Source organism: Epargyreus clarus, unplaced genomic scaffold (assembly GCF_041222505.1).
Source record: "Epargyreus clarus isolate Ecla_fem2 unplaced genomic scaffold, WU_Ecla_fem_2.2 ptg000029l, whole genome shotgun sequence".
NCBI classification, from domain to species: Eukaryota; Metazoa; Arthropoda; class Insecta; order Lepidoptera; family Hesperiidae; genus Epargyreus; species Epargyreus clarus.
In genome coordinates this window covers 2861229-2886469 of record NW_027332235.1, presented here as the reverse complement: position 1 = coordinate 2886469, position 25241 = coordinate 2861229, and the positions used below count along the sequence as shown (strand labels likewise).

Here is a 25241-nt window from a genome sequence, read left to right as displayed (position 1 = left end):
TGACACAAAAGTTGAGAAACTGAGTTTATAGGTTATGTCATACTATTGATAAATGTTGATAGTGTTAAGTAAATTATTAGTTTAAAATTAATTAATTAATTAATTATTTTCTTTTGAAAAATGCAACCGTGTCATCAGTATTTTCTTATGACGTTGTCACGTTCAACTATCGTTAGTAAACCGACTTTACAGACAACCGATTTTTTTTTAGAATAGAAAATAACTAAACCAATAGCTTAAAAAGCCCGACGATATGCAGGAATAGTATACGATATCGCGTGTCAGTTGTAAGTAACAATGGCGGTCTAACAGACATTCACATTAGTCGCGAATTTGACGCTCTGCAACTACTACCAGCTCACCTTTAAACCTGCATTTGATATCATATTATCTATTTTAAAATATATACAGGAATAAATACTGATATCGCTCTTTCAACAGTACTATGAAATACGATATCGAATATCAGCTATAAACGATAATAACGGTCTAACAGATATCCACATTATTCGTGAATTTGATGCTCTGAAACTACCCAATAACTCGTGTTTTGAAATCTACATTTGATATCATATTATCGATGTTAATTAATAAAATACAGGATTCATAAATAGTGCTATCTATCTGTCTATGCAAGTAATATGAAATAATACGATATGCCATAAACGATAATAACGGTCTAACAGATATTCACATTAATCATGAATTTGACGCTCTGAAACTACACGATAAATCGCTTTTTAAAACTGCATTTGATATCATATTATCTATTTTCAAATAGATACAGGAATAAGTACTGGTATCGCTCTCTATCTCTCTATAAGAAAGTAGACACACAAGTAGACTCCCTACGAGTAGTCAGAAATAATACGATATCGAATATCAGCCATAAACGATAATAACGGTCTTACATTACTCGTGAATTTGACGCTTTGAAACTACACGGTACATCTATTTGTAAACCCGCATTTGATATCATAAGTATTAATGCAGGTATCATAAATAATTAAATTAATGCCTATAACACCAATATGAAATAATACGATATCGAATATCAGCCATAAACGATAATAACGGTCTAACAGATATCCACATTACTCGTGAACTTGACGCTCTGAAACAACACGGTAAATCGCTTTTTAAACCTACATTTGATATCATATTATCAATGTGAAAATAGAGACATCAATCTCAAATAAGGAATATCTTTTTAGTGTTTTCTTTATCTAGTGTTTTGTATGTACTCCTAAATACATTTGTATAATCATTTATTTCTTTAAGTAAGCCTATAGGCAAAAGTTGAGAGAGTATTTGATAATGTGAATAAATGCAATTTTGAAAAATTATAAAACACGCTCGAATAACCTATAAATATAATAATGCTGTGCTCTGATTGAATTATCAATTTAAAAGGAATTTAGTTCCTTGGAAGTGACGCGAAATTACAATATAACTTTTTATTTTTTTTAATTTAACAAAATTTAAAAGTGATTGTAGAATATTTATTTCATGATGTTTGAATAGTGATTTCATTTGCTCTCTCCAGTTATCTCCTATCAGTTGATAAATCACATTTAAGGTGTTAAAAATAATTGATGTCATACCAAGAGTGTATATTTATTAATACTCGAATAAATGTCTGACATAAATGACTCTGGGTACTATCATCAGATCATTCCTCCTCATTGGTACACTTTTATTACTTAAAGCCATGTGAAAGTATTTTTTAAATATTTTTAAAGCCATCCCGTTCTTGGTTGTCTCTTGATAGGTTTGACGTCAGCAGTACTCTTTACTTGGACCGGTGGTGGTGAGGGTGGCAGCAGTTCCTCAATACTGGATGTGGTTGGTAGGTGTTGGGTCGGTGATGGTGGGTTTACCGTTTTCTAAATCACACAAAAAATAGAAATCTAAGAATAAACACGGTCAAAGCATGTCAAAGAAACATTTACAAAATAAAACACGAAGGATGAAATGTAATTTAACAACATAGGTTTAAAGAAAAATATAATCTAAGAATAATTTGTGGTGAAATAACCAACATAGACTTATCCTTATCTCATTAAAAAAGTGTATAAAGCAAATAAACATACACCCCGAATGATGGTATGGTCAAAAAATATCATGATCATCTGTAACTTATACCAAATAGGACAGGTAACTTAAACAATATTTAAGTAAAAAACATTTTTTTTAAAAGATGTGTGTTATGGAGTTTCTTTCGCCACTTCTTCTCCATTCAAAAAGTGTTCTGTAAAGAACCTATTTTGAATAAAAAATGATTTGATTTGATTTGAAATACGTTAATACCTCTAAGGATACAACTTTAAACGACTCATATTATAAGGTCTGACAGAACTAATCTTCAGTGCTAAGTTTACTGACGTAGGTTGAAGGGCTTTAAACTATTGACCTCAAAAAGAAAATTTAAAATCAAATAGGCATAAGTAGCCGTGATGTAAAACAAAATCTGTATAACCAATAACAATTGCTTACAGTAGCAGATTCAGTAGGTTTCGTTGAATTTCTTGACTCGAGCGACACAGGAGATCTTCGACTAACAGTTACCGTTGGTTGTGGAGATGGAGCTCGAGTTACTAGCGGCGTGCTGGGTGTTATTTCCATTGTTGGTGGTATTGGTGCCTATTAACATATTATGTTTAGGGATCATATAAACTGAGGAAAATACCGCAAACACATTACAATTCCTTGATCCTTCAACTCCGATATCTGTCCTAAAAAACATTTAGTCATATCACAAGTAAGGAAGTTAATAATGAAGAAATATTTCAATCAGAATGGATTCAAGTATGGAAGATAAAAAATCCAAGGCAACGTACGATAATTGTGGAAAAAGCTGTTATCGTTTAAATATTTTTTGATATACTAAATAAGTAAATAACCATATAGTTAATGCTATTGTAGCAAAAGTGGCTCTTGACCACGTGACGGCAATTAAACCCAAATAAGATTGGAGCTCGATCATTAATACGATACGAATTCGTTTAAGTAATTCTAAAAGAATGAATAAGAAATATAATAAAATAAGAAATTAATGGACCTTCGTCATCAATTCAAACCCTTAAAGACAAAATCCTAAGTGTCTCGTTGAAGTTACTCTCAGTCATCACTCTTAATCAAGTTTAGTAAAGAAGACTAAATTCTATACCTTAGGTTTATTAGAAGCCGGTGGTGGTGGTAGAGCACCTTCAGTTGGTTTCATTTCAGGAGCTGTCGGCCTCGATACTGGTATGGAGTTAACTGTTTTAGGCACTGGCGATGGACTTGGGGATACCAGCTATACGACAAAAAACATACATCTAATACCATTAAATGAGAAATTCTTGTGTATATTACGATCTTCCATTAACACACAACTGACAACTTAGTGTGCAGGGGATTTCTAAGGCGATAAATGGATCTAACTAGAATTCATTTTTTGAAAACGTTGTTTTAAAAAAGTACGAAACGAATTTTGGTCATCCAGTTATAATCCGCGCCAAACTGCTAGACCGCTCTGAAGTTATTCCGAGCAGGTGTAGTCATACAATTTGCTATGGCGACGCGACTCATTTCTATATTCAGAGCGGACTAGCAGTTTGGCGCGGACTATACTTAATCTTAAATACGCAACCTTGAAAAAAAAATAGTGTACTTATCAAACAAACTGTAGGCATGTAAAATAAATCGGTAGTTGCTATTATATATGCATTAAGCACAGATGCGTTCAATTTACGACAATTTTCTTCTATAAAATACAGTAAATTTAGATGAATCTTTACGTTGTCATATGATACTAAAATACAAATTTCTAAATACTTCTTGTAACAAATAATTACCTCTGACGGTGTTGGACTAATGGAATCAGGTCGTGTAACGACACTAGATGTAGCAGCTTTCAACAATGTACCCACTACCAGTGAATGTGCTCCATCTGAAGGAACAAAAGTTTACTCATTGAAAGTTATTCAAGATAATTCTTAAAAATATATCAAAATTAGAGAATAAAGGTTCTATACATACTAAAAAATAATTAAGCAATACCTATATACTTACTTCAACAGAAAAAAAAACATTATTGTAACGTTAAAGCAACATTAGCAAAGAAATATTACAATACTTAGAAATAGCTGTTTATAAAGAAATAACGAAATAATATGATAAAGACAAATTAACATTCAGAAAAGTATCACAAGTAAAAAAGGTAGAATTAAATAAATATAAAAATATCTCATACCTGTTCGGTAAGGTGACCCGGGTACTGGAGTTTTAATAATGACCGGATCTCCGTAATCCGTTGAGATATCCTTGATAAGTTCCTTGAGTGTGTGGCCAGGACTTATGGGCATTTCGATGGGTGATGGTGCTCTAAAATCTCCTAAAATTGTAAACCATGAAGATAATCCAATCAAATCATTTGTTTTATTCAAAATAAGTTCTTTGCAGAACACATTTTGAATTTCAATACACCACTTCACAAGGCGTTTCATTGTGGAGAAGAAGCGGCGAAGAAACTCCATAACACACTTTTTTAAAAGAAACCTTTAATAATAATGTAATCTTCACAACCGTAGAAAGGCTTACCTCCTGATACATTTAGTACTAGTGTTTGGTTCTTGTTATTATAATTAGCTATTTGAAACAACGTGTTATACATTGTTTTAATTACCTGATACACTGGTGTTGATAGCTCATAATTACAGAGAATATTATTTAATGAAGAGAATAGACAATATTGAAAATCTAATATTCTAAGTTTATCAAATAGATGCTGCTTCATATTTACTATACATATAGGGTGATTTTTTCAAATGAGCCTTCAAGGCCAGATCCGAAACTATAAGGATTAGCGAAAAATGCTGAAAGGAGATACGAGGCCGATTTAAAAATCTAGAACTGCATCATTAGTTTTTTAAAATATACTTTCTCCTCGTCGAAAGTCGAACGAGTTCATTTTGAAAAAAAAAACACGCTATTTATTATTCCACTATCGGATAATGTCGCTTTTAAGGATCAAATTCTTGTACGTAACGATACATGACAAACTACAAGAAAGCCTCATGAAAATTTGTTTTTTTTTACATAAATACAAATCTAAATAGTATTTCGCATATATTCGACGGGTCCTACGTAAACTGGTGAAAGTGCGTTTTCACAACTTTACAGTAGAGCGATTTGAATGTTCTAATGCGTGTAACGTTAACATTATTTAACGTACATAGTTATAATTTTAAAATGGTATTATTGAATCCTTTTGAAAAAAAACTGCATTATACGTGAATAATGTTAAAGTTACACGCATTAGAACATTCAAATCGCTCTACTGTTTAGTTGTGAAAACGCACTTGCACCAGTTTACGTAGGACCCGTCGTATTATTGACCAATATCAGTAATAAACTATTGCATAAATTAAATAACTTACCATGTAGTGGTGACCGTTGAACTAATCGTTTAGCTTCGTTGATAGCTCGCTGCAGATTCTGCTGAGTCTTAACAGAGTTCCGAGTACGACACCGACCAATTTGTGACCTGAATTAATTAAATCTACAAATGTATCACAAAACCTCTAATAGAATAGTACAAAGACTATAGCTCTATAGTCTAAAGATTTCTATTTTGCAAACTTTTCAATTCAGAATTAAATGATAATTGAAGTTTGGTATAGATAATCTTCTGATAATTCGCGCACCATTTTAGTTCTAGAAAACTTCTATATCGTGATTCAGAATATAAGTGGCACCATCTCTTGACAAGTTGCGGAAAGTTGTCAAAATAGGCTACGTTTTGCAAAATTTCGTGTTAGTTAAAAACTGTGACAAATATTTGTCAAATACTTACGAAACACCAGCAGCAGCAAGTGTCTCGTCCCACTTCGAGTTGTTGTTTGCAGCGACCGCCATTCTCGCGATCCTTCTGAACCTGGACAAGCTGTCCTCGTTGGCTGGAGGATCCTCCCCTTCCACCACACGAATGGGCGCCACCCGGAAGTCAGCCATCAAACGACGCTCCCATACCTTCATGCGTTTTGCTAGAACCACTAGGGAAGATATATTAATAGTTTAGAACCAAGTTACCGAATTGCAATAATTGAAAGTTATGTGTAGAACTCAACCAATTTACAAAGCTAAGGCAACGTGCAAGTTAGATGGGTATAGTCCGCGCCAAACTGCTAGTCCGCTCTGAAGTTGTTGCGAGTAGGTGTAGTCATACATTTTGCTATGGCGACGCGATTTCTATATATAGAGCGGACTAGCAGTTGTTCGCAGACTATAACCGCTAACGGCTACATTCGGGTTTCCATGTTTTAAAGGGCTTATTAAGCGGCCAGACCCGATTATTATAATCAGAAAGCAATAATTAAACTTTTCCAGAGACAAAGTCTTATAGTGATTTGAAAAAATCCGATACGGTTTTGGCACTAATCCATATTTTCTCTAATTGTCTAGATTAGAGTAGCGTGGTGGAAACCTCGGTTGTGCGTAAGACTCACAATTAAAAGAAGGACACTGAAAGGAGTCGCAACTTGCAACCAGCATTATGAATCAACAAGATATAAACAAAAATCATAGTCAAGTACAAGTACTAGAAAGGGTTGTAGCCCTACATCATCACACAAAACTTACTCTTTTCCTTCCGATCCGTGAACGACACATCCATTCCGTTCCTCGCGAGCACTTCCAGCAGCTCGTACCTCAAGGCTGACACGTCTCCCTTCAGCTCGTTCACATCATCCTCTGTGACTGGTTCATCATCCATCTTCCTGTGCATCGCGGCTACATAACGCCAGACTAACGCTCTCATGACGGCATTGTACCGAATGTCGTGCTCTGATTGCTTTCCTTCCTAAAACATCATCATCATCATCAACCCATTACTGTCCCACTGCTGGGCACGGGTCTCCTCTCATAATGAGAAGGATTAGGCCATAGTCCACCGCACATGCCAAGTGCGTATTGGTAGACTTCACATACCTTTAAGATTTTTTTTTAAATCTTTCAGGTATGCAGGTTTCCTCACGATGTTTTCCTTCACCGTTTAGCAAGGGATAATTTATTTCTATTGCACATAACTTTGAAAAATTAGGGGTCTGGGATTTGAACATCGGACCCCTCGATCGGGAAGCCGAGTTTCTTAACCACTATCTAGCTAGGATAGAGTGGCAAGGGACAAACATTAGGACATAAATATTTACAAACAATCACTTGGAAAACATGATTTGTAGTTAGTCAAAAACCACCTTTTTTTTTTTTTTTTGTTGACGAGGGGGAAACCTTCAAAAGGTACCCGACGCCATGGGAGTGACGCCGGGTTATGTGGGATTTTTACCACACTAAAACCCCCCCGGTGGCCGTCCTCAGCGTTTGGTGGAGAACTCCGGGATCTCCAACGGAACACAACCGGAGTCCTCCTAACGCGATGCCCTTTTATCGGGCTCTGCCCTGGGGGGAGCAATTTACGCTCCTCTCACATCCCCTGGTGATTACAGCGATATGCGACCACACAAACCGCTGTCCTTCCCGGGGTCGCTTGCTGGACGGTTTGAGCTCCCACTCTTGCCGCCCGCAACCCCGGAAGCCCCTTTTAGTCGCCTCTTACGACAGGCCTCTTACCGTAGCCCTATTCTGGTCCCGGTACTACAGGGACATAGTCGAAAAAAAAAAAAAAAAAAAAAAAAAAAAAAAAACCACCTACTGTGTTCCGCTTTCAAGGGTGTAAGGGATGCGCCTCGGTTAAGTATATCTACTTATCCAGGCGTTTTCACTTAGTATCCAGGTAGCAAAGCATGTGTGGCCTATGTCAGCTAGGAATTCAGTAATATCTGGGTTTTATTATAGATATCGAAGGTGGTAGAACCCTTTGTGGTTTATTTATTTAAAGTGGGATTTTTTTTCGCTGGGCGAATACATCGTCCCGTACAAACAAACTATTAAGCAATTCATCTCATAACATTGTATAAAACGAGTACTTACTTTTAAAAGATTTTAAACCCTTTGTGGTTCGACTCCGGCACCACCACCGCCACACTTATTTCTGCCTAATGCCTAGAATGCAAGCCTAATGGGCTTACTACTTCGATCATATAAAAAATAACCATTTCGTGTCTATAAACTACTTTTACAAAATTAAAGTCGTAATCGTAACCGATTTTCTCTAAATACTCCATATTAATTAGGCACATTATATTAAGTAATATACATAACAAGGTTTGGCGCAATTAATCAACTTTAATAAGAAACACCTACCCTATATGAGGTTAAACCCAACGGGATATGTAATATTAACATTCACGCGACACCTATTAAAATTGTATGGAAAATAAAACATCACGAAATGATGGGAATAGCGATACACTATACCAGAGGTCCATAACCTTTTTAGCAACACGGGCCATGTAGTAGCTAAAGGTATACACGACTTTATGACAATAGCTAATTGAGGTGAAACAGGTGAAAATAATTTACCAATTGCGAGTCGTGCTCGCACAATGAGGGTTAAAAAAACTTTGAAGGTGGTAGAACCCTTTCTGGTTCGACTCCGGCGGCACCACCGCCACACCTATTTCTACCTAATAACTGCAGTGTTAGGCGCTGCTGTGTTCCGGTTTGAAGGGTGTGGTAAGGGAGACAGACTTTTCCGAGGCGTTCCAGCTTAGTCCTCAGGGGTAGCGGCGCATCTGTGGCCGACCTCAGGTAGGAATATCTAATCCTATCATTGTTGGTTGATCACAGATGTCCATGGGCGGCAATAGCCACTTACCATCAGGTGGACTGCATGCTCGTCTGCTACTCTTATATTATATATAAAAAAAAACTTTAATATTTCAAGTATTTGTTATCGTAACAGACATGGAAGTCATTGTATTATGAAAATTTTAACTATCTACCCAACAGTTCAACAGATAAAGCGAAATACATCTAAATATAGAAACTTCTTTTATGGCCCTCAATTATTATCATCTTTTTTATTTTTATTATTTGTTGTTATCATAGATTAGTAAAGATTACTCACTCCAAACAAGAAAATGTACCCAGTTTGGAGAAATGAAATAGTTGCGTAAAAAAGTTTTGCCACGTCTTCGTGCTAAAATGTCCCTCAAATATTTGAAATAACTATTTATTATTACTTAAATTACGCAGTATTAGTTATTTATTGATAAATTTTCTCTAAAAATGTTTTTATTTCTCAAGAATTCAAAAAAATAACTTACTAAAATAAGCCTTTTGTAGCTTCATTCAATTTCAAGGCGGCGAAGTATCTTTACTAATCTATGGTTGTTATACTTAGTTTTTTATTTTTAGTATTTCTTGTTATACCATTACACATATTCTCTACAAAAATCAAGTGTCTCTATCTATTACGATTCAGGAGATAGAGCCTGTCTTAGACAGACGGACAGACAGCCACACAGCGGAGGCTTAGTATTAGTGTTCCGTTTTTACCCTTTTAGGTACGGAACCCTAATAAAAATGTATATAAAAAAGTGGTTTTAGTTAACTTGTGAATAGCATATTATACGTTTATGAATTAAATAAGCGATGGAATTTGTGAATAAACAAAAAAACACCTACTTCCAGCTTCATACTCCTGATCTTGTCCTTCTCCCTGAGCCTGAAGATCTTCATGAAGAGTTTGGGCGTGGGCATGATGTTGAAGGGCGGCGGTAGCGTGGAGATCTCCTCGAAGTAGCTCATCCAGAGACGAGTTCGCGCGAACTTCCACTCTACGTCTGAATGTTCCTGGGTTTAACATAACCAATTTTTGTACCGCCTTCAATTTTTCTTCACCTCTCTAAGTTGACTGGGAGAAAATGCTATTTAGCATTAAGTCCGCCTTTTGTACCACACTGTTTTCAACATGGTCAATAAAGAGTAAATAAAAAGAATGAATTTTATTCTAAGTTTATCAAGAACATTTGTAATAGATGAAGAAGTTAACATTGGCAATAATTACACATACAATAGTTATTTTTACAATTGTGTTCAAATTAAAACTATAAGGTTATTTAGATTATTATCAAAGTACCTGACAAAGATAATAGTATTTTATAATCTGGTTTTAGCAATGTGGTACGCAAACTTATAAGAAGATACAATTGATGCAACTCTCAAATTCATACTTCTTAGGATTAGCTAACACTTGTAAATGACTTTAGAAATAAATCTTGGCCTTTGGATACTTTCATACGTTAACGCAATATCACTAAGAATTAAATCGGTAGCGACAAAAATAACTATTAAAACTAAATAAGTACATATAACATTTTGATTCATGAAAAATACTTTATTATATAACATCTTCCTACTAGTTATTTGGTTCCTAGTCCCTTTGTTCCCTAATTATATTTTAAATCTGATATTTACGCAGGTTATTACAAGGGTTTAGTTGAGAAAGGTAATGCGATGCTAATTTGTCGCTAGGTCTTTTCCTCGGGCCAAAATAACGTAATTTATGAGTAAACCTGAGTACAAATTAATTTATACGTCCACCGGTTGAGATAATAACCTTAAATCGTATGTACAACGTAAACTAAATATGAATCTGCGTTATGTTATAATTATGTTTATTGCGCTTCCTTATTTTAGATAAATCTAGAAATAAGTTATAAACAGTGATTGATAAAAATATGATTTTAATGACACAAGGGAAATCGAAAATGCATGACATATAATAAAGTGTGAGATACAGTAGAAAAACTTGGTTCGAAAAGGTAGCAACGTATCCATGACTTATCTTGAAAAGAAAATAGTAATTGGAATGGATAATACAGGTAAGTTCATTGAAGTTAATGGCAATTTAAAATCAGAAGGAGTAGTTCACTTCTTTAATTTCTATAAAATAACTAGCTTAATGAGTATAAAAATGTCAGTTGTTTTAATTTTACTAACAAAGATAAGATGTTTCTAAGAAATACTTACATCAATCATAGCATATGAATTGGACATCATAGCGATGAGGAGGTTCAACAGGACGATCACGTTGATAACGGAGTAGGATCCAAACATGAGCAGGCCCCAGAAGCGGGTGTAGCTCTTGATGCCCGCCAGCTCAAAGTTCTCCAAACCCACCATACCAAAAGACGCCCAGAAGAGAGACTGAGAGGCTTCGAAAACGCTGTCAGTGTGGAAGTAGTATAGAGTTACGAACATTTGGTAAAACATTAAATAAGAATGATAGATGATTGTTTTATTTAGGTAGAGAAATAAAATGAACAAAAGATTGGTGAAACTATTATTCATATAGTACTAGAGTGGTAGTAATTCGGTAATATATTATGAATGTTATTTCTAATTATTCACATGTGGATGACATAAGCTACTTACTGTAACTAAACAAAAAGTAGCAAAAGTTCAAAATAGCAGAAATGGAAAACTAGCAAAAAATCATTCGGTATGAGCGAGAAAATCCATGATATATACTTATGGATTTTTGCGCTAATTAATTTCCTATTCCAAGAAGAGGTAGACTATTTTACAAACAAAGCTTAAAGAAAAAACACTATTATATTGTTTAATACAATTTTTTATTAAGCAACTATAACAAATTCTTTAAAAATATTCAAATACTTATATGAATCAAAATGAAACATAGAATATGGACACAAAATAGATGTAATTTAAAAATTGAAAAAATGCATCGCAAATTTATATCTTGTACATCTACATTTATAAATCGGAAAGCAATCTGCTTTTAATAGGCATGATAATCCATAGACACTCGTAGAGTCATACAATCAACTTCATCTATTTTCAATGTATTCATTTTAACATTGATATCCTCTTCCAATTGAATTTGTGTTTGTAAGAGATAACGTAGCGATGATGTCGCTTCGTGCAACATCTGCTGCAGTTGTTCTGTACTATGACGTAACATCTCACATTCATAATACAAAGCTTGTCCTGGAGGGTCTCGTACCAACTCAGCTCCTATTCTTTGAGCACGTCTCCCAAGTCTTGTATGTGCTAAAGCTACATTCCCTTCTTTGTCTGACAACGCTTTTTGCAATTGCAGGATATTGTTTTGCATATCAGCTATTTTTTGAGTAGTCTCCGCGTGCATATCTTCGAGTTTCGCTTTAGCTATCTTAGTTTCTTCAATACGCTGATTGAAGGCATGGTTGCATTTATTATAGGCGTTCCATAGGTCGTCAATCACTTGTTTTAACAGAGTGTCAATGAAGACCCTGATTGGGCGAGCGCTGGTCACTTCTCTGGCAGCTTGTTGAATGTTTTTAGCTGAATATGCATTATATTCTTCAGCAGATATGTTCGCTGGATCTAAGCTTGCATATCCTTCGTAAACAGAAAGGCATAAATCGGTAGGCTTAAGAGACAATGAGCCCTTATCCAGGTCTATAGCCGCTTGTTTATATTGAAGATCTCGGTCCAATAAGTAACGCGTAGATCGTAATCGACGCATTTGTTCGTTAAGTTGTTCCAAGGCGCGTTTCAGAAGGCTTTGACCACCGAGGATTGTAGTAATCTCTTGTTGGAGTGCATCTTCTACATCATCTACAACCAAGTCGATGCCAATCCGCCCGTCTCGAAGCATGAGGCATTTACGACAAATATTCAAAGCATTTGTCTGTAAAGAGGCGAGGCAATCTAGTAAACGGGTCTTGTACACACCAAGCGCTTCTAATTCCAAACAAATTTCCTTTCGTTGTACTTGTAACTCGTTTTTGTTGAACTCGATATCACCTATCCTCTCCTGTATGCGATGGTCAGTCGTTTCCTTCATAATTTGAGCTCGTTCGGCAGTTTCTTCCCGAACCCTCTCGCATTCCCCGAGGATCCTGTCTGCGAGTTGCTGCTGGTCTTCTGTGTTCCTGCATCGCTGGTCGTTGCTCAACCGCCATTCTGATATCGTGAACTTAGCTCCCCTGGGTGGCATGCAAATCAATGCCTGCTCTGCCAACCTAGTCGTAGCCACCGGGGCACCAATAACATGACGAACTCCGAATTGGGCTTCCCCCATTTTCGAAAACCAAATAATTTTACAAAAACTTTGATTACGCGAACGACATCGAGACGTGATTGACAAAACTGTTGAGAATTACCATAGCAACGCCGTCAATACGATTGTGAATGGAAAACTTTTTTGATTTTAATCATACGTGTACTTGCTTGGATTCGCTTTAATATGTTAGGAGAAAACTTTAAAATCTGCATGTTATTTATTTTATTCAATCATGCAGTTAATTCATAAAAAACAAAGAACATATATAAACTTTAGCGAGCAGTGTAAACTAACTTAAGACATCAGCAATGCGTAACAAAACTTAAAAAGAGTCTACTTAGCTGTAACAAAACAATTAAAAATTACATTTTTTACCCATCACAAAAAGTGCTCAACGTCTCTAAAGAAGTTTTCACTTTTAAATATACTTATGCGTAAGATAGCATAGCGTTCACGTACATTGAGTTTTGGCTACAAACTTACTTGCCAAAACTTCGCCACTTCATGCAATGGTCGCCCGCGTTGTTCCAGTCCGGCAAGCCGCCGGGCAACACGTAACACTTACGTCTCTCCAGTTCCGCAAAATACCAGAGAAGTTGGTTCAGACCTGATTTTTATAATCGTCAAAAACTTTAATAAAGCTAATTTATTGTTATTCATGTTACTCGTAGTTTGCTGAAATATTTTTGGTTTTGTTGTATTGGTTTTAATCATAACTTTTATCTACTCCTAATGCCTTAAAAAATAATTAATTATTTTGCTGATTTCTATTATTACGTTATAGAGAATGTATGTATTGATTATTGTATGTTTCGTTATGAAAAACAATTCGACGATAGTTTTGTCTCTTAAACATTGAAACTAAAACCACTCGCTAATAAGAAATAGTAGTAAAGCTTTACTTCACATACTTCTTCATTTCTTATTAGTATTTCTTCCTTGGTATTTCTTAATTTTTACGACCACCAGAAAAAAATTTCAGAAAAAATGTGTACAGTTTTATCAGTCGCGCTAAATAAATAAAAACTTACCACAAGCAAAAGCGAAAAGCACCAAGCTGTAGATGAAGAAGAACTTGACAATATCGATGACCATACGGCCCAATGAGATTTGCAATGGCCCCAGATGTGGATTGATTGAGAACAGGTGCACCAGTTTGAGGGCGCTAGAAAAGAAATGATTCTTTACAGAAAATTATTTGAAGAAAAAAAATAATCAAACAAAATTTACTTGAATATACTTCAATTTAGTAATGATGACATAATCAGTTTAGAAATTAAAATTTAAAGTTAATTACAACTTAAAAAAAATTAAGCTTGTCGTACTACATTCAAATGATAATAGACAGATAACAACAGTCGAAAATAAATTGTATTTTTAAAAGTCCCAATATTATATGTCCACGGCATTATTACCTAAATTCTACTCAAAAAAGGATCACAAACTGAAATGAAGGGTTTAAACATACCTAAAGACATTAGCACCAGCGAACAATCCCTCAGCAATCAGCTGAGGATCGAAATCATCCCACTGCTCCCTCGGGACGAACCTCCTCTGAGGGTCCGCTTCAATCTCAGCACTTTGTTGAAAGTAAGCGACAAATCTGAGGATAGTCACAGCTACGTATAGCGAGTTTCTGGTAAAGTCGATGAAGTTCCAGAGATTACGGAGGTAGGAACGCATGCCTTCGATGTAGATCTCTTGGGTTTCTTGGTAGATGAAACCTGTAAATAAGCACTCACAATCAACGAATTATATACCTACATATGATTTGCTTATATTTTTATTAGTTCAATTGATTCCCGTAAAGTGAGAAATAAAAAGGAGAAAAGAATAAATGAAAAGGGTGAAATGCCAGTAAAAGAAAGTTACAATGAAACACTTTTAAATTTATTACAAAAACATTTTACCTCTTTTCTCTGTATTTATGATTATTGCTTTTGTTTGGTGTACATTATGTTGGTGATCATGAATAAATAAATTAAAACATATTGTTGTGTGTTTCATCATATAGTCTTAGCAAAATAACTCAGAATTCAAAATTGAAATCAATAAAACAACAGCAATCAAAAGTTAACAGAAGGTGAATTAATTCCATACATATAGTGATTTTATCAATATATTCATCAAAATAATAAATAGACACAGGTACTACTAACTTGTATGTAAACTTACCCAACACATAAACAGCGACAATTAACTCCAAGTATGACGGTCCATTTCCTCTTTGTTCTGTCAATTCTTTCTCTAAATTTTCTACCATCCATTGAGGTCCAAGTAGCTGTATTATCTGGACCTCAGCTCTTAGCGATACAAGAATCAGAATTACTGTTGAGAAAATAAAGAAACAATCTAATATTATTACTTTGTCTACAAAACATTTTTAATTATAGGGTCTAAGGATATTTTTGAATACCAAGTGGTCAAAGTGAACAAACAACGTTGACCACTTGACAACGAATTAATTAGGAGTGAATAAGATAAAAAAAATGTGCGTTTTAGAAATTAATTATCACTTGCTTTAATGGTGAAGGAAAACATCTTGAGAGAACGTGCATACACGACAAAGTTTAAAAAGTTCTCAAGGGTATGTGAAGTCAACAATACGTACTTGGCCAGAGTGGTTGACTATGGCCCAGCAATGGGACAGTTGTTTATGATGACGAAAAACACAAAATTCTCAACTTTTCTACATCACATACTAAAAATAGTCAGTCAAACTTACGCAAAAAGAACAAATAGCTTGACGCGTGGATCAAAAACTTCATAAAGGGTTTCCTCATTAACCTGCCAATGGAACAGTTAGGCGCCACCATGTACAAACAGCAGTAGAACGGGAAGAGGAGGGCCACACGACAGATTATCATGAGCCTTTCGAATGAGGACTTTCGACGGAATCCTGGGACTCCTTCATACCAGATGGACGCAAGAAGTTGTTGGATGTTTGGGTGAGCTACAAACTGAAAGAAATGTGTTTGGATTTTTATATACAATGTAGAAGTAATAAACCACCAGATGGTAAGTGTTACTATCGCCATGGACATCTATAATTAACCCTAGATAAGATTAGATTTCGATTATACTGGAATACCTCAGAAAAGCATGTCTCCCTTACCATACTTTTCAAACCATAACACAGCAGCGTATAAAACTGCTGTTAATAGCCAGAAATAGGAGTGGCGGTATTGCCGCTGTATTCAAATCCAGGAAGGATGCCGTCTTCATTTAGAATTAAAAGTTACCTTAACTTATCTAATTTACGAATATTTCAACAATTACAATACTTATTAAGAAGCGTTCTAAGTAAAGCTTCAGAAGTAGAAAACTTCATAATCAAATTCATGAAGGCATAAAATTTTCATTTTGAGTTGAAACTCCATGCCCAATGGATAAACTTATTACCATCTCACAGAAATTAGAACATGTCTGCTTACCTTCTTCTGTTTGAAATCGATAGCCACTTCAAGTCTGGCCAGCTTCATGTGATCTCCTGCATAGAACGGTGCCTCATCAGGGTCGTAGTTTAGAATGATAGCCAACTCTTGAGAACTTCGGGACTGATCTAGAAGATCGACGGCAAATTTCTGAACTTGTCGACGAAGCTCTAGGTATTCTTTTTTACTTTCCTATGAACAAAATAACTGAAATATATTTTTGCAGAAAAATACTAGTAAGCTGCTAAGTTTCTTCTGTAAACAATAAACCAAATAGTGTATGAGCCAGAGAAGTAATTTTGTCATTTTGTGATGCATAGCCATGCAACCAAACTTTTTGAACGAATCTAGTTTTTAAATGATTATTGTGCCTCTTCTAACATACTACGTGAAAATATGTTTTATCAAAAATTGAAAATATAAATTCAAAGGAATCTAAAGCTTAGTTAAAATTTCTTAAACGATGAGTCATGTACTCATATACTCAGCTTTGATTAAATATAGTAAAAGTAAAACATATTGCAAATTTGCTAAGATCAAATAAAAATTACCTGTTCAGTAAACGCCATGTTTCTCAACTCCCAGGACAGTCGAAACGCAGTCATGATGGGGTCCGGTGAAGACAAGGCGATGAGAGAAGGAGATGCAAGGGCTTTATACTCGTTGAGGCGGGCCAGGGAGTGACGTAAGGGATCTTCGGTTGAATCACGCACACATTCGTCACAGCCACACCTGAGAACACAATACTTAATATGAAATAAAATATAAATAAATATATAAGGTCTATTACAGTTAATTATTTAAGAGCATCTTGAGCTTCTCACATACATCATTTAAATCATTTTTTGCGATGTATGATGACCGTTATTACTTTAAATGAAATTGCTGGTTTACCTGTATATTATAAAAATATTTCTCATTTCTATCTGATCCTATTGAAATGAAAACACAAAATGCGATATAAATTAATAAAGAAAATGCAGAGCGTATCCCAAAGTTGACTAGATGAAGTAGCTCCAGTTCCATCCCGAATCAAGAAAGGCCCTAATTAGGGCAATCGCCATTGGGACCTCAGACGAATGTTAATCAACAAAAGATCTCGTCAAAGACCGTCAAGTGAGGTTTCAGCTGGTAGAATTCCCGCATATCCTCCACCTTTAACCTCTACCTTTAACGAAACCTATGCAGAAGAATCCCATGTTAAAGAAAAAAGAAGCTTATCCTCACCTAATATCATGAGGGTCAGGCAGCGTGGCTCCACGGTCGAGCAGGATCTTGATGATCTCGTAGTTGTTCCTGTGAGCAGCGAGCATCAGCGGAGTTATGTCAGGCGTGAACATCGCGGTGTGATAGTCCACCTTCTGCCAGCTCTGTTAAGCCGACGAATTTTGGGGTAATTTTCCAAAGTTTTAGATGACTTTAATTTTGCCGTAACACTTTTTTATTAATTAAATTTTGCATAGGAATGTCAAAAATCCTATTCTTAATTATCTAAATAGATATAATTTATTAAATATAAATATTGGGGAATAATTTACAACATATAATAATTCTGTCACAGAGTTACAAAATAATGACTTGTGTCGGTGTTACATTAAAGTGTAGTTAAAGCTACTTATCTGCCAATGCTTCTAAACAACCACACTTTCCACACAGAACACTATGAAGTAACCATTGAGGTTATGAAATAGAATATACAATATGGTATGAATACTGCCAATTGATTAAATCCATGCATTTTCTCTTAAATTTCAAAAAATATTAAAATCTCACGTAAGGCTCATGGTGCTTATGAATCAGCTCCTCATGCTCCAGCAGTAATTCCACTGCCTCCACAAACTCCACATTGATGGCCAAGAGTAGAGCGTCCTTCGTTTCCACTCCCATCACCACGAGGAGTTCTACCATCTCCAGGTTTTCTCCATCAATGGCCAAAGTCAACGCGCCTCGCCCGAAGGAATCCACGCAGTTGATGTCGATGTTCTTCCTTCGATGTGCTTTTTGGAGGAGCCTAGAAGAAGAGCAGTTAAGAATGTACAGCTTTATTTAATAACAATCACTTAATGTAGGTACCCCTGAAGGGAAGAATTTCTCTTAAACAATGAATTTAGTTAATTGGTAAAGTTATTATTCATTAAATCTATGCTACGATACGCAGACGCTTAAAAATACTGATAGATGACGTAACTTTCACATAATGGTAGAGCGCGTGGTCACACAAATCAAATTAAATCAAAATTCAAATTCAGAGTCGGGTTGTCTTGTCGTCAATTACTGTCCCACTACTGGATGCAGGAGACCTACCACAATCTTTTAAAAACCATCATAGTTCAGGAAAGTTTTATTTCCTTCTTAAAACAGTAAAATATTCCGTCATACACAGTTCAACAAACTTAAACCCTTATTAATTTTTCACATATCCATTGTATAAAACCAACTGAAATTGTCATATTTTGTTTAAAAACTTAAATTTCCTGCAAATAAAGTAAAAGTATGTTTAAAATAATATTGTGTTAAGAGATGGTAGTAACCCCCCTGGTCTCTTCTCAGAATGAGAAGGATTAGGCAATAGTCCACTGCGCTGGCTAAGTGCTTATTGGTAGAGTTCACATACCTTTGAGATTTTTTTTAAGATATCTCAGGTATGCATGTTTCCTCGCGATTTTTTCCTGAACCGTTAAAGTAAGTGATAATACGAAAATTCGAACCTCGGTGCGCTCAATCAAGTTTCCACCACTACGCCATCACAGCTATTTCATGGGCTGACCTACCGCATTAAAATTTCACATGAAAAATCAGACGGGGAATAACATTGTGTATTTAAATTAGTATCTGTACGAGTATATACGGAACGCAAATACATCGCACTGACCTCAAGATTAAAGCAATAAAGCCTTTTGTCTATCCCTTTTTGCCTTTTATTTCTCGTGGGAATGTTAAATGCTTATTTAGGTACATGTTTAGCTTTACGTGTATATGTAAATACTGTACAATTTAGGGTACAAATCATAAAATAAATAATCATGAACATAGATTGAGGTAACTTTTTGTTTAAGAATAACTCGAGTTTATAATCTTTGTGACATCCTTGAAGACTGAAGTCTTATCTATAGCACTGTAAATTAAAAAAAAATGTTTAAAAAATATGAAATCATTTATTTTTTTCTTTTTGTCTTGTTTTAAAATACATAGATCTATTTTATTTTATTTCATAACAATTATGGTTCTTAATTAACTGTTTTTGGCAAGATCTACTGATACCAAACTCTTTCTTTGTATGAAGTAGAATCGTTTTATTATTTACTTTTTGAGATTTTTTCATTTTATATATTATTTTATTTGTGGTTCTAATGTATACCTTACAACACCGCTGCATAAACTTAGTTTTGGAATTTAAGTGACGTTACAAAGAAAAAGCTAGTAGTAAAAATAAAGGTAAACATTGTACAATCATGTAAAAGAATTACCAATTAATGTGTACCTATTGTATAATTCTGTACTTAGCGGGATATAAGTCGTACACGTGAACTGTAATCCTATTTATTCTTTCGATAATTAGATTTGTTCATGTTTAGTCCCGCGATGTTGTATTTCGACCTATTATTGTGTGGATTAATATAAATACTCAAACAACTGTTAATACTTTTTGACTTACCATTTTTTTTTTAAATTACACTGCTTTATATGTGAAGGAACAGATTTACTCCATTAGGTCTAACTACCAATCTATGGGTTTAACCTAAAAAGGTATTTTCCTTTTGTAATTATTAGCTCTGCTATTTTTTTATCCAAATTTATTCACACTACTGCCTGTTACTTCATTAGAACACTACTAACTGCCTGTCGTCTTATAAATTCTCATCTCCCCTTCGATATCCAAGGGTAGAAAATAAAAGCCGACCATCCGATAGATAAAAGCAAAAGTAAAAATCTAAATTTAGGATAGCAAGAAAAACTAGTCAAGGGAAAGTAAAGGTACCTTCTCACGTTTGCCATGTCTCCTCGTTCCACTGCCAGCAGATATTTCTTCTCCTCCAGGGTTAACGGCTTTGGCAACGCTGGCATCACCATAGGCCGAGGTACGCTCCCACTACCCTAATCATTAAATCATAATTAATTCATATTTTATAATAAATTCATTTACCGTTACATCCAACTTTTTACACTTAGTTCTTAATTATTGAAATGAAATGTATCAATATCTGGTCTTAAAAAAATTCACAATCGTTGCAGCTTCGTTTTATACTCAGAATTCGTTGTTTACTTCATTAACGGATTTGTATTATAGCTCATTAAACCAACTAGCATTATCATATCCATATGTGAGTTGTTTATGAAGAATTGGTACATCTAAATACAGTTATCTACATATATCTATACAAAATAATTAAAATGTGCCAATTTTCTACGATTCAAATATTTCCGTCACATTCGTAGCAGATTAATTAAAAATTACCCGAACAATTTAGCCTGCCTTTGTCGTGTCGATTAGGATAATCAAAGTGGTAATTTTATTTAAATCGACAACTTTTCAAATTTGAATTCGTAATTACAACCCTTTTTAACAAAGTTTAAAACGCATTGAGGCAATGGATGAAAGAAAATAATGTTAACTTATTAATAAGTTGAGCGCATTGCATGGTACGGTCTTCATTGCGTGATGGTTACCATACCGCAAACAAGGTTCCAGGTTCGATTCCTGATCAAATTAGTTTCTTATTAAATTAATTTTGATTTGTTTTATTTTGACAGCCTATGTGGAGCGACATTCGCCAGTCGCAAGCCGGAAATCGAACGAGTTCATTTTGAAAAAAAAATACACTCTCTATATTATTCCACTATCTCAAAGTGTTGCTTATAAGGATCAAATTCTGGAAAGTAATGAAATTACCGGCTAAAGAAAAAGATATTTTAAAAAACTAATGATGCAGTTTTAGTTTTTATCAAAATCACCCTCGTAACTCCTTTCAGCATTTTTCGCTAATCGTTATAGTTTCGGATTTGGCCCTGAAGGCCTATTTGAAAAATTCACCCTGTATATCTATGACCAAGCCTTACCTACTCCCTACAAAACTTAAGATACAACGTACCTCCTCCAAATCCTTCCCAGCCATGATGAGAGGCTCCCAACACCGAGAGTAGCGTCCACCGTCCCTTCAGCGAACTCTAAAGGCAAACACCTTAACATTTATTAACATTGAGTCATACATTGTTATAGTAGCCAGACAGTTTCATACATAGCTATACATAACGATACAATTAAACAATATAGATAATCACAGTTTTATTTTGTTTATAATTTTACAATTATTTTCTAAGCCCTTTCGCATTTTGAGACTCTCTTAATCTTGAACGAAGGAATAAAAAAGGAAGGTAGAAAGGAGGCCTATAAAGGGACAGTAACTAAGGCTGGTAGGCTTAAATCATAATCTTAAACATGCACTTTCCCTCCTGTTAAAAAGTTATGACATTAAGTATTTCTACTTATAATATGAAATCACTAAACATATAAAAGTGATGAAATAATTGAGTAATTGATATAATTTTCGTGTACAAATGTTACATTTTAATCGGTATGAAATATTTTTTAAATAGGTACATATATAATGAAAACATATTATGTATAAATATTTAAATTAATACATAAACAAATACAAATGATGCATACATTGTATATAAGATACATTTTAGTTCAAATTATTAAAATATGCCACATCATATTACATCATAATTATTGTTAACATTGCAATAGTTAAATCCGTAAATAGAAATACAAACACGTGACATTTTATGTATATCGTTGTCGTTAAAAAAACTCCGCCACAATCCACGTAAGTAATTCTGTTGACTGACTGAAAACATACAAGTGTTACGCCAAACAATACTCAATTATATACTGTATTTATTGTTTTATAACACAACTAGCTGACCCGGCAAACAATGTACCGCCTCAAAATCTATTTATCAAATATATTTCATATAAAATATAGCCTATGTTACTCGTGGATAATGTAGCTTTCGAATGGTGAAAGAATTTTTAAAATCGGTCCAGTAGTTTTTGAGCCCATTCATTACAACCAAACAAACAAAGTTTTCCTCTTTATAAAATTAGTATAGATGAATAAATATTATGTAATATAACTACAACCATGTTAATATTTTTATAACACAATTAATAAATATTATGTAATATATAACTATGTTAATATTTTTTTTGCAGGATTACTGAAAACTAGTAACCTAGTCCTTCTCATTCAGAGAGAACAGAGAAGACCTGTACCCAGCAGTGGGACAGTAAGGGGTTGATGATGATGATTAGATTTCCTTATTAACAGTAAGCACAAAAGTGGACATAATATAACTAGTAAGCAAATTAAGTAGATTGTGTGAAACCACTATCCATGGAAAAATAAGTCACCACAAACAATCCACCATGAATCATCCAATCCTAGATCCAAAAATCCTATAACCTTACCACCCTTTAAAAAAATCAAGAACATTCCTACATTCCTAAAATCCTACATACTTTCATTCGATTTTATAAAATAACAGATTAATAAACAGAATTTATCTCCCTTGAGGGATAAGTATTCAAATAACCTTTCCTAATTGTCTACCAAGTTATACATACACTTAAAAAAACCTGTTCAAAATTCCGCATTTGTTGACCCATTTGTTTTAAAGGTGGTAGAACCCTTTGTGGTTCGACTCCGGCGGCACCACCGCCACACCTATTTCTACCTAATAACAGCAGTGTTAGGCGCTGCTGTGTTCCGGTTTGAAGGGTGTGGTAAGGGAGACAGACTTTTCCGAGGCGTTCCAGCTTAGTCCTCAGGGGTAGCGGCGCATCTGTGGCCGACCTCAGGTAGGAATATCTAATCCTATCTGGGGTTGATTACAGATGTCCATAGGCGGCAGTAGCCACATCATGTGGACTGCATGCTCGTCTGCTATTCTTATAGTATAAAAAAAAAAAAAACCCAACCGTTAACATTCATTATTAATAATGAATCTATCCACCAAACCTGCCTACCAAAGATCAAAATTTGACGATCCTATTTTAGGCCGGAATTGACAAACATCGTCCTTTCGTACAATGTGCGCTAATCTGTACCTCAGACAGTTACAGTTCGAGTTTTAAAGTAGATTAAGTCAGATAATAGAGACATTTATACAAGATTAGGGATTAACCGTCGAGCATGCATGTAGCATGTCTTTCAAAGAAGCGCTACAAAGAACTGGGGCTTATAATCTGTCACCGATTGACCTACTGACACAGGGTAACATTTATGAAAGTAGGAAACGAGCATGCAGTCCACCTGATGGTAGAGTCAGCGCCAAACTGCTAGTCCGCTCTAAAGTTGTTACGAGCAGGTGTAGTTATGCAATTTACTATGGCGACACGATTCATTTCTATATTCAGAGCGGACTATCAGTTTTACGTGGACTATAAGTGGCTAGTGCCGTCCATAGACTTTGTAATCAACCCCAGATTGGATTAGATATTCCTACCTGACGTAGGTCACAGATGCGCCGCTGCCCGTGAGGACTAATCTGGAAAGCATCGGAAAAGTATGTCTCCCCTACCACACCCTTCAAACTAGAACACAGCAGCGCTTAAAACTGCTGTTATTAGACAGAAATACGTGTGGCGGTGGTGTTGCTGCAGTGGAACCACAAAGGGTTATAACACTTTCAAAATATGACACTGATTCCACTGTAAGATAATATCAAGTACCACCGCCACACCATCGTACGTTTATCTATGTGTATATATGTATGACTGTCTATGTATCTTCTATGTCGTATCGTCTATGTGCACAAGATGCAAGCATAATCGCGTTAACGATGACCCCTTTAAATACATAAGTGTTAACATGATTAGAATTACCAATAACTGCAGTTAAGCTAAGTCAGTAGGTGACCTAATCGCTACGTAGAGGACTTGACAGGCTAACTAGAACTGACATGGCACGTAATAAGTGGATCCAGGTTTTCATAATGCCATTTTTTTTATTTGTAGGGTTCCGTACGAAAGGCAATACACCATTATAAGATCACTCGTGTGTCTGTCCGTCCTCCTGTTACAGCTGTTTTCCAAAAATACTGAACCATATGAGTTGCAATTTGCTAGTCCGTCTTTTGTACCGCATTATTTGGTTCAATAAAGTATAAATAAATAAATAAATTTGGTATTTATATACTTTTCCGTCGCCTAAATATGAAGTTATAACGTAATTTTGAATTGAGGGGTGACATTTTAAATCTATATTTTATTTAAAGTTTTATTCAAATTAAAACTTTGTAAAAGATGAAATATTGAGTTTAGAGTTTAGTTCTTGCAGAATAGTATCGCTGTAACTACACAACTGAACAGTGCGTAGTTTGTTTTTTTAGTAGTTAAACTACGATTATAAATTTCATTACATATTTACTTTATTTAGCTAGACACTGAAAACTTCAATCAAAGCCAGGGTATTAGTAAAAATCCTTTCCAATTCGGTTCAGCCTCTTCAAGAGATGACTGTACCTCAAACATAAAATTTGAAGACCGGATTAATTTTACGAACTTATAAACTTAAATAGCAGTTATTTTAAAATCACAAACTGTCATATCAGTTCTATATAGTTCTAAAAATATACAAAAATATAACTAGGTACTTACAAATTATTTAAGTGGTCGATACGTTTCTTTTAAAGATTCCGTAGACATATGACAAAATCTATCTATGAAACTGCCTGTCTTTCAAACAACCCCAGATAGATTCTTATTTGAGGTCGCTCACAGTTGTACCGCTACCCTTGAAATGACAAAATCTATCTATGTAACTGCCTGTCTTTCAATCAAC

General features: G+C 34.9%; 2 protein-coding genes across 2 annotated transcripts; both read right to left on the bottom strand.

Annotated features, from left to right (window-relative positions):
- Positions 1-1657: 1657 nt before the first annotated feature.
- trpl (transient receptor potential-like) lies at positions 1658-21506 on the bottom strand. The gene is made up of 21 exons (XM_073089603.1): positions 21483-21506; positions 20372-20487; positions 18166-18403; positions 17620-17762; positions 16944-17124; positions 16393-16584; positions 15684-15918; positions 15134-15286; positions 14427-14682; positions 13990-14123; positions 13442-13565; positions 10918-11113; positions 9571-9738; positions 6625-6844; positions 5840-6038; positions 5424-5530; positions 4238-4378; positions 3840-3934; positions 3170-3298; positions 2497-2643; positions 1658-1886 (listed from the first exon to the last, which is right to left on the bottom strand). The coding sequence occupies exons 1-21, from the start codon at positions 21504-21506 to the stop codon at positions 1737-1739; spliced, it is 3348 nt and encodes a 1115-aa protein (XP_072945704.1). The 3' UTR covers positions 1658-1736.
- Positions 11504-13064, bottom strand: LOC140754405 (tektin-1). Its single transcript, XM_073089411.1, has one exon. The coding sequence runs from the start codon at positions 12974-12976 to the stop codon at positions 11690-11692; it is 1287 nt and encodes a 428-aa protein (XP_072945512.1). The 5' UTR covers positions 12977-13064; the 3' UTR covers positions 11504-11689.
- Positions 21507-25241: the final 3735 nt, after the last annotated feature.

Excerpts from the sequence above, each read along its gene's own strand:
- LOC140754405 (XM_073089411.1), bottom strand. The coding sequence starts at position 12,976 with ATGGGGGAAGCCCAATTCGGAGTTCGTCATGTTATTGGTGCCCCGGTG.
- trpl (XM_073089603.1), bottom strand. The coding sequence starts at position 21,506 with ATGGCTGGGAAGGATTTGGAGGAG. Across the intron at positions 16,585-16,943 it reads ACATGGCGTTTACTGAACAG|GAAAGTAAAAAAGAATACCT; the intron begins GTAATTTTTATT and ends TTTTGTTCATAG. Across the intron at positions 3,935-4,237 it reads CGGGTCACCTTACCGAACAG|ATGGAGCACATTCACTGGTA; the intron begins GTATGAGATATT and ends TTGTTCCTTCAG.